We start from the raw sequence: 11,026 nt of genomic DNA, 5'->3' as shown, positions 1-11,026 counted from the left end.
CAATCGTGGCGAAATCTCTGTCGAGCCCTTGCTAGAAAAGCCAATCAGATCCCAGGATGAAAAAAACACTTATAAATAAAAAGGGGCCGTTGTGTTACCTTACAAACTCGCCAGAAAGCTTCCGAGCTCGAATTCTCGCAACTCGATTGCATAAACGCGAAAGACGAACAGGCGCCTTCGCCAATGAACGGGGAGAAGGGGCCGTCCTTGCTTATCGCCCACACCAGCTCAAGGGGGTGCCAATCAGCGCAGTAGGAAGCAGGAGCCCAAGATTTAAAATCTTCGGCGGGAAGCCTGATGTCTGTACGGAAAAAAATTCGGCTTCTGATTGAGGAGCCCCAGGTGGGCGGCACGATCACAGTAGAGCAAGCAGGAGCCGAGACGCGGCCCGGCTGCCAAGCCCAGCAAAGCCCAGCGAAGCGGGAGAGCCGCGGGGAGCGAGTTCCGGGCGTTCGGGGACTCAGGCTGGAGGATTGCGTTGTCTATCAGTGCCGGCGCTGCCGGGTCGTCTTAGGAGACTCGCTCCACTTGTGCGCGCAGGAGGAGAAACTCCGCCTTTTTGTTTGTTTCAGTGAGTTGATCGGATGTTTTGCCACGGAGAATGAAAGCGCTAAAGTCGAACTCCTAGTACGTAGCTGTTAATCGGCGAAATTTCGTGGGGCACCGAATGTTAGTAAGGTAGTAGGAAAATGCGAATCGTTCTGCACCAAGGATGCTTATGGGGCTCTCGCTGACGAGGACGTACACGTGTGCTTGTTAAGCGTGAAACGTTCCGTGGCCATTTGTCTCCAGAAAGTGGAGGGGTGTGTGTGTGTGTGTAAGAGCAAAACATGGTATTTTATTTAGGCGTGTTTTCCTCTGACTAATCAGCATGGTGATTTGTTCGTCACTTTCCCCCCTGTAGAATTTGGATAAGCATTAATGGCTGAGCCTTGAAATTGATTTTCTCAGAAACTAGTATATGATTATATTCAGCAATATGAACGGGTGTGTTGCATACTCATAGCAAGATAACTGGCTCTCCCTGTATAGATCTAAAAGCAATACTAGTGAAGGCATTCCAAAATGCTTGTTTAGCTACTTAACCATTTCACCATCAATGTAATTGATAGGAATGGTGGAATTTCAACTGTATAACTTCTTGTATCACAATGATCAGATTGCTTGTCTCCTTCAGATCAAAACAATAGGTCCTTAATCTGATAATATAACTCCTATTTTTATTTATTTTTATTTATTTTAATTCCATTTATATCCCGCCCTTCTCCGAAGACTCAGGGCGGCTTACAAGCTTAGCAGTAGCCTTCATTCTATGTATAAATTATAAATTATAAGTAGTACTAAATACAAATACTTGTATTTTGAACACTAATATGGATTAGGGACAAACATTCTTGCTACCCTACTTTAATTATTTAGACAAATTTAAATTTTAGGCATCCCTAAATTTAACAAAGGATTCTAAAAGGACTCTTTCTCTTTAGATAGATAGGCATGCATGTTTTATTTCATAAACATGCTTATTCTGAAGAAGATACTTACCAACACTGGAAGTTTTTAACAAGAGACTGGACAGTCATTTGTCCAAAATGGTATAAGGTTTCCTGCCTGAGCAAGGGGTTGGACTAGATAACCTCCAAGATCCCTTCCAACTTTATTATTATCATTATTATTATTATTATTATTATTATTATTATTATTATTATTATTATTATTATTATTATTATAGATTAGTTGGGTAATGTGTATGTGTAACTGCATTGGTTATTACAACTTACTATTTGGAATGTGCAGTATGTTTTGATACTTTGATCTTAGCTTGATACATGGTCCATTATACATTTTTTATTCAGTTTGTACAACTGCTCATTTTTAAGTGGGCAATGAGTAATCATCAAAATACTTAACCAGTTAAACACAATATGAAAATAATTTTTAAAAAGTAGCAGCCAAAATATATGATAATCCATAGGTTTCAACATAACAAGAAAACACACACAATCGGACCCTGGGCCTCAAGCCAGGTTTCAAGGTCTTCCAAAAGGCAGTAGGGTCAGGCCATGTTAATCTCAGGAAGAAGTATGTTCCAGAGGGCAGACCTTACCACAGAAAAGTCACATCTCATTTCCCATCAGCTGATATTTTTTCGCTGACAGAACCTGGACCATGCCAATTCTGCTGGATCAAATTGTATAGATGGACTGGATTGAATAGGTAGAGAAAACTGAGAGATAATAGTCCCTTAGGTAGCTTAATCCCAAGCCATGAAGGGCTTTAAAGGTGACACCATCTGGTAGATAAGGTCTTGGAACCACTGAAAAAAATCTTTCAGAACTCCTGGAGCACAGGGGAACTGCCAGAGGACTGGAAAAGAGCTGTTGTGATTCAAATTTTCAAAAAAAAGGGGGGGGGAGAGGATCCGGGAAGCTACAGATCAATCAGCTTGATATCAGTACCAGAGAAAATCCTAGAAAAGATAAGCAGCAGATTTGTGAGCATCTAGAAATGAACTAGGTAATTGGTTATGGTCTTTAAGTCCTTACATGGCATGGGTCCGGAGTACCTTGGGGACCACCTGCTGCCGGCGTCAACTTCCCTCCGCCCTGTGCGTTCCCACAGAGAGGGCCTCCTCAGGGTGCCTCCAGTCAGAGAATGTCGGCTGGTGGCCCCCAGGGGGAGGGCCTCCTCTGTGGGCGCTCCGGCTTTATGGAACCAACTGCTGGTTGAGCTCCGGACGGCACCGGACCTTCGCTCCTTCCAGCGCGGTCTGAAGACCCATTTATTTGAACAAGCTGGCCTGGCCTGATGGGGGATGTTAGGGTTTTTTAATGGGTTTTTATATTGTTACTGTTTTATCTGGGCAATTATTTAATTCTCTTTTAATTTTTCTATTTATATATGCCCTGTTCACCGCCCTGAGTCCTTCGGGAGAAGGGAGGTATACAAATTTGATAAAATAAAATAAATAAAATAAATAAATAATAATTACTAGAAGTCAGATGGGTTTGTTAAAAACAGGTCATACCAAATAAATCTTATTGCCTTCTTTGATGATGTGTCTAAATTAGTGGACCAAGGAAATACTGTGGATATATTATACTTAGGCTTCAATAAGGCATTTGATAAAATGGACCACAGCCTACTTGATAAGATAGAACAATGTGGGATAGACAGTACCACCACCAGATGGAGTTGCAGTTGGCTGACCAACCAGTGTGTAGCCCTCAATGTAATTACATCTACGGGAAGTGAAACATGCAGTGGGGTACCTCAAGGTTCTGTCTTGGGCCCATTGCTCTTCAACAGCTTCATAAAAGGCCTAGGTGAGGGAATTGAAAGGTTCATCAAATTGTGGATGATGCTAAGCTGGGGGAAATTGCTAATACTTTGGAAGACAGACTCAAGATTCAGAAGGAACTTGACAGATTTGAATATTGTGTCCTATCCAAAATGATTAGTTTCAGTAGTGAAAAAGCAAAGTCCTCACTTAGGAAAAACCAGATGTACAATACAGGCTAGGCAGTGCCTGGCTCAACTGTAGTGCCTGTGAGAGGGCTTTAGGTGTCCTGGTGGACTACCACTTAATTATGAGTCAGCTGAGTGCTACAGCTGCCAAAAAAGCCATTGCAGTCCTAGGTTGCATCAACAAACGGATAGCATCAAGATCATGAGAAGTGATAGCACTGCTCTACTGCACTAGTGAGGCCACATTTGGAATACCATGTCCAGTTCTGGTCATTATGATATAAAAAGGCCTAGAAAGAGTGGAGAGAAGAGCAACAAAGATAATAAGAGGTCTGGAGCTAAATCATGCCATGAACAGCTAAGAGAACTACATATGTTTTACCCTAACAAAGAGAAGGCTTAATGGAAACCTGATAGCAGTCTTCCAATACTTGAAGGGCTGTCACAGGAGAGGGCTGATTTATTTTCCATAGCATGTGAAGCCAGGATAAGAAACATTGCCGGAGTGAGGTCCTATCTGGAAATAAAAAGGAATTTCCTGATAGAATGATTAATCAATGACACAGCGTGCTTCCTAGAACTATGGGTGCTCCATCACTGGAGGTTTTGAAGAAAAGATTGGAGAACCATTTGTCTGGGATGATATAAAGACTCCTGACTTGGCCAGAGGGTGGACTGGAAGACCTTGGTAGTCCCTTCTAGTTCTACGATTCTATCACCTTGAATAGTACCCAGACACCCACTGGCAACCAACACAGCCTACAAAACAATAATGTTATAAGTGCCAAATAGCTGGCATCATTTATAGCTTGTACAGCTACATTCTGTACCAGCTGAACTTTCTTAATGTTATTTGGGGAAGCCTCATGTAGAGTGTATTGCAATAATCCAAAGAGAGGCCATGAGAACATGAGTGACAGTGAGCAGAGCCCCCCAGTTCAAGAATGAGCACAGTTGGTGCACAACCCAAAGGTATGCAAAGGCCCTCTTAACCATGGCTATCACCTGCTCTTCTAGGAGGAGGCAAGAGTGCAAGAGGAGACCCCCAGATTGCTTCCCAATTCAGTTTTGATGCAATGCCATCTCATCCAGGACCAGATATGGAAAAACCTTGGCACTGGAAGGCCCAAGCACTCACATAGCGTCTGATGTACAAGTAACATAAATTACTGTAATAAATGAGAGCAGACTATTTGTTTAGAGATACAATAGGAATTGCAGATTGGGGTTTTTTGGACTATCTTTTCTTGTATGTAGTTACTCTCACTTTATTTTTTATTGAAAGGCCTTTCAATACATTTGGAAGGGAATATTTATTCAGGAATAAATCCCCCCCCCCCATTACATCCAAAGGTCATGAGGGTGAGTGTTATCTACTGTCTCTTTTCTTGCAACCAAAGAGGCTAGAAAGATTGTGGGTTGCTTTCATTGATTGATTGTTTTTTGCAAAAGCAGAAAAGGATAGTTGCCTAAACTAAAAAGTAATACTTTGGGGAACCTTTTTTATTGCTAATATCAAGATATAAGGTGGTTGGTCAATTCTTGTTACAACCAATGATCCAAAAACGTGGATTCTCCACTTGTGGGAAACTACTAAGACAAAAGTTTTTATTGCTAATATTCCAGTGCTGTCCTTATTTTCTGCAGAGGTCACAAAAGATGTTGTTGTGGAAGACAACTTGATGGTCTGTGTTGAAGGAGACCTCATTGGTTGGTGGGTATCTTTTTGAAAACCTTCCCAGTGTTTACTTGTGATTTAGTTAAGTATTTTGAATGCCCATAAGACAACAATGTAATCTTAAAATACATGTAGATTTTTTTAAAAAACACACCAAAGAGAAGGAAAGCATTTTGTCTTTACACTAGATTTTTTTTCTACATATATTTAAAATAACATGCTTAAATTTCAAATGCTGTATCTGATTTTGAATATAAAGTTTTTGCCATAGATCTTATGTAACATATTTCATTGACAGTATGGTTGTAACCATTTTTTCATGTCATGTCTTCATGAAATTGTCTATCTCATATCCAGCCAAAAAAATGGCCATATATAAACATTGTCTTTAGCTAATCCACTTTTAAAGTCACATTTTACATCTTCTGACACAGATTTTGCCATAGACCGTATACTTAGCATGCTTTATTGACATTATGGTTGCTAATATTCTTAATGTAACACCACCGCTCCACCAAGGTGCCAGTCTGCTTCTGGGTGCAAGTCAAGGTATGGGTAATCACCTTTAAAGCCCTTCACAGCATGGGTCCAGGTTACTAGAGGGACTGTCTCATCCCACTGGGATTGGCCCACCCCACCCGTGCCAGCAGAGGAGGCGTACTGTGGGGCCCCGTCAGCCTGATTATTTCAGCGGGAGGGATCCAGGAGAATGGACTCTGCCATTTCACCTGCCATGTGGAACATCTTGCCCCTGTTGTGAGGTCGGCCCAGACGCTCCCGATCTTCTGAAAGAACCTAAAGACTTGGCTCTGCCACTTAGCTTAGGGCCCCAATGGGGAACATGATCTGCAATGTTTAACCAATTTCGTGTTTTCTTTTTCTTCTAGCACTTACAACACATTGCGTTGTCAGTCCTGTCAACTGGATATTGGCTTTATCCTCTATAGTTCAAAGTCACTGGCTTACCTGCGAGGCCTCTTCTGCCTTTTTAAGGACAATATCACATGGTTAGTGTTCTCCAAATGCATATTGGATTGTGTTGATATATATGTCTTAATGTAAGGGGTAATCTATTGACTGATATAAAATGTGCTCAAGTTTAGATACAGAATTGAAGTCTTTAACAAAAGGCATCTAGAAGGCTTAAGATCTGCAGCATTTCAGAAAGGCCACAGTCTTGCTTGTTTTGGCTGTTAAGTATCTTGTATATGCAGTCCGGCTGTTATCAAAATATTCAGTTATTCTGTACCAAATAATTTTTTTCCAATGTTCATCTCACCAAGAGTTCATCTTAACTGGTAATGATTTTTTTGATATCATGTGCTTAGGAAGTTGTTTCCGTCTCATACCCAGCCCAAAACAGAGTTATATAAGAGTTGTCTGTAGCTGTTCAAATTTTAAAGTCATATTTTACATCTTCAGATACAGATTTTCCGATAGATCTTATCTAGCATACTTCATTGACAATATGGTTGCTAATATTCTTAGATATGAATAGTCCTGGGTTACTTTAATCATCTATGGATATGCTTCTGCTCTGGTTCTGCTTTGGCCATATGGCCGCAGGAGAGACAGAGGCCCCAGCATGCACCAGTGCTAGACATTTGACTAGAAATAGGAGTAGTTTAAACCATCACTGGATACCTTACATCATTTTCTTCTTTTATTAACAGCGGGTTTCATGTGCTTGACTTCTGCTTTTATTACTTTGTGGATGGGACAGTGCCATTTTAGCTTTATGGCTTCATGGGCTATTTCCTTGTGCCACCATTCACAATTGGACTTGTTACCAGCCTTTCCAGTGCTAGTAAGGATAAACCCCACGTTATCAATTACGCTACTCCTTTCTACTTTACCTTGTGTCCCTACTTTATGCCTGCGACCTGTCAGCTAAATGCTCTCTCTCAAAAAAAGCATTAGATTTCTATTCAGGATTAGTCTGCATTAATAGGTGACAAACTCAGAGCACCTATGTACCTGTAGCTTGTTAATCAGATAACTGAATGTGCCATTTCAAGAATTCTCTGTGAGTCACCTAACCCTTCTCCACATTTAAGGATGGCAGCTGCTGATTTCTCTGATAGCAGTGGGTTTTTGTTAGATGGGGCAGTAACATTTAGAGAATTTGCAAAACACTTTACTTAAAACAGTTAAGACTGCATCAGTTGCTGGTTCTTTACTGTGACAGAATATGGCTCAGCAGTCAGAAAATGTGCCAATGTATTTCTCTCCTGGCTCAGGGATTAGCACTTTAACCATAGCCATCTTTCTATGTTCTAGTTTTTATACTAAATTTAAGTTGGGAAAACTTTTATGTATGATTATGTACAAGATGTCTTAAACTTTGTTTTTGCTTCTTGAAGCTAAGTTCATTCTATTTCTATTTCCATTTTATCCAAGAAAGTCCCTCTAGGAATCTGGCATGCACCTTCCCTTAAGCAGAATTACAGTTAGGCTGTAACAGTTACAAGTCCAGAATCACCTCTAGATCTGAACCACTGAGCAGACATTTGAATTTGGATCTGTCAGATCCAACACTCTAGCCATTCAGGATTTGGAAACGTCTGGAACACCATGCAATCAATTTCAAAAGCAAGGCTTTTGTTTCCCTTAGCATCAGAGTAAAGATATATATAATTAATTAGGACTTTAAATACTATATATGGTCATTTAAAGTGAAATCTATCAGAATATATTGTAATAATGTCAGTGCATTTATATGGGTATATTAAACAAAACTATTACGTATTACTGTATTGGTGAAGACCTGAGTAATAGTAACCATAATGACGTAGATGTATCTTGCTAGACCAGCTGTAAGCTGAGAGAGTATACCGGTACAGTATCTGATTTTTTTTTATATAAACAATACTGTTGTTCATTGATTTAGATACCAATGAATAGTTCTCTCTCTCTCTCTCTCTCTCTCTCTCTCTCTCTGTGTGTGTGTGTGTGTGTGTGTGTTGAAATCCATGTATGATATGCCATATGCTAAATAAATAAATCTTGCTAAATTTGATAAACTTAGGAAACCATGTTCAGGGAATAGTATGGTTCTTAAGTCTAGTATTGTGAAAAGATTTTTCTATTGCAATGACTGTTTCCATTCTTTGTCCACTCACTTACAAACCATCTTGGGGCAGGCTGAATTACACATTGTAAATTGTTTATTTTCTTGTTAATGAGTCAATATTAAAACATTGGTTTTAGTTACTTGCTACAAACTACCGCTACAGTAGAAGCTTCAAAAGTAACCTGTCCTGTTGTGAGCCTAAAGGAACGTGCAGAGAAAGTAAGTGTTTTCTGGCTTTAATTTTTTTAATTTATATCGGTATAGATTGGATTTGCATTTATTTGATTTATATTTATACCATGCCTTATTATAAGGAATAATACAAGGCACTCTGTCTCCTATTTATTTTCTTTGAGATTTGCCACGAACTCTGACAGAGCAGAAACTGTTCCATGTGTCAATATGTCAGCATTACAAAAAAACAACAAAACAACCCAAAATGTAGTGGGAAAAGATTGTGCTACAGTGGATCTCAAACGGCATGGATCATGTTGAAACAGGCCAGGCTTACCTAGCTAATTGTGATTTCATGGCAAATCAACTGTTCACTTTTCCATGCAATGTCCACTATCTAACGATTCTTGTGTAACTATAATGTGAATCATAATGTTAGTTCAGGATTGGAAATCCTTTGGGCCCATTTACATTCTTTCAGTTGCAGTGTTATGGCAAATCTTTATGAAATGGTGGCACAGTTTGCTGACTTTCACCCCCATCCCCAAATTAAAGACTGATTCCAATGGACTAAGGATGGAAAAAAGAATGATGTGCTTCCCAGAGCATTCTCACTTCCTTTCCCAATCATTAACACTTTGGCAGGGTAAACAGGCCTTTTCTAGTAACATTGCTTCAGTGAATGACCCTAGAAAAGTTGTTAGTTACGAAGTCGTGTCCGACCCATCACGACCCCATGCACAACGTTCCTCCAGGCCTTCCTGTCCTCTACCATCTTCTGGAGTCCATTCAAGCTCACGCCTACTGCTTCAGTGACTCCATCCAGCCACCTCATTCTCTGTTGTCCCTTTCTTCTCTTGCCCTCAACCTTTCCCAGCATTAGGCACTTCTCCAGTGAGTCCTTCCTTCTCATTAGGTAGCCTAGAAAAGTAGATGGCTGAATTGCATTCCTTTCAGATGTTGCTCAGCCCTGTTTCAGTTTACCAAATTAGCCTTTAACACTAAAATTCTCATACTACCTACTATGCGGTTTGAATACTGAAGGTATTAAAAGAAAGGATTCCGTTTCTGTAGTACTGCTTATATGAATATTTTTAAGTTGTAACATAACATTGGTCATTTTAAAAGTATTTGAAAAAAGTCAGATTGCTTGATATTCTGTGATTCTATTTACACTTAGTTTTTTCTTTGTAGTTAAAAGAGAGTATTATAAAAGTTCACATGAGCATGGAATTGCTAATTAAGAAACTAGAAGAATTCAATCAACAAAGGACTAATGAGAGGAGGAGAGCTGTAAAGGAAGACCATATGGATATACAAATAGAAAGCTGAACAATTAACTTTTTAGAGTTACCTATCTCAACTAATTGTTTTACAATTACTTGTGTTTATAATTGAAAATGTAAATTAAAATGGCTTTACACTGGCAAATTGGTAATACAGTGGTTTCCCTTCCTAGCACACTACAAGGACATAATAGTGTTTGAGCATGAACAGCTATCCCAAATCATTTAACTCCTACGTGTAAATATTTCTATATACTCACAAAAATCTTAAAACATTGCATAACCGTCCTAAGATTGCATTGTGAAAATATTGGAAACTTCTAGCTGAAAGAAATAAACATTTACTTTGTACATTTCTTTAGAACTTATTTTTTACATCTGAGAAAACTATGTTGCCTCAGGACCCAGCTACAAATTGTGTTCAGTAACATTAAAATTGGTCAAAACATAAAATATTTGAAATATCAGATTAGCATTTTATTAGAAACATTTTTTCATTATGGGGAAAGTTAGGAAATCACTAATGTGCATTGTAATTTGTTTGTTGTGTTTTCCTTTTGTCAGAAGGCTTGGGGCCAGAAAACTCAATTTCCTGGTTATTGTACTTTCAAGATTGAGATAGGTTGCAGTGGCTGTAGTAAAACTTTTTCAGGAAAACTATACATAGGATTTCTATCAGCAAAATATAAAAAATTGTTTCCTTTGAGTTAAATTGATCAATATCAATCTAGTCAGTAGAAACAAATGATTGGAGTTTTTTCTGCAGAACACCCTGAGGTGTTCTGCAGAAAAACTATGCACTTATTGCTGCATAGTTTGGAAGTAAAAACTGTTACTCCAATGAATATTGGAGCTCTGATTAATTGTAATGATTATGTAATAGTTATCTTTAGATAACCAATTTTAGGCAACAAACTTGCCATTTCCATCTGCTTTTTGAGAACATTCAGAAGCTTGTCTCACGAAGATGAGGCAATCTGGAGCTATTCTTTTGATAACCATCATTTTTTACTTCAGGTTAACTCATACGCTAGGAATAACATTTCTGTACTTGTACAGAGGATACCCCCTTCATGGATTACTGCCTTGTGGCGAAGGAGCTTGTGTAACTCAATGAAGCTATGAGCTATGAAGTGCAGGGCCACCCAAGACGGACAGGTCATAGCAGAGTTCTGACAAAATGTGATCCACTGGAGAAGGAAATGACAACCCACTCCAATATCTTTGCCATGAAAATCCCATGGACAGTAGAGGTGACAGATAGATTTAAGGAATTAGATCTAATAGACAGAGTACTTGAAGAACTATGGATGGAGGTTCGCAACATTGTACAAGAGGTAGCAACTAAAA

General features: G+C 39.2%; 1 protein-coding gene across 1 annotated transcript; it reads left to right on the top strand.

The window, feature by feature from the left end:
- Positions 1–297: 297 nt before the first annotated feature.
- OIP5 (Opa interacting protein 5) lies at positions 298–10,928 on the top strand (the record flags this gene model as incomplete). The annotated part of the gene is made up of 5 exons (XM_081325255.1): positions 298–571; positions 5,113–5,179; positions 6,031–6,150; positions 8,354–8,435; positions 9,585–10,928. The coding sequence occupies 5 exons, from the start codon at positions 298–300 to the stop codon at positions 9,720–9,722; spliced, it is 681 nt and encodes a 226-aa protein (XP_081181381.1). The 3' UTR covers positions 9,723–10,928.
- Positions 10,929–11,026: the final 98 nt, after the last annotated feature.

Source organism: Vipera berus (assembly GCF_964194415.1).
Source record: "Vipera berus genome assembly, chromosome: 1".
Taxonomy (NCBI): domain Eukaryota; kingdom Metazoa; phylum Chordata; class Lepidosauria; order Squamata; family Viperidae; genus Vipera; species Vipera berus.
This window is presented reverse-complemented; position numbering and strand designations above follow the sequence as displayed.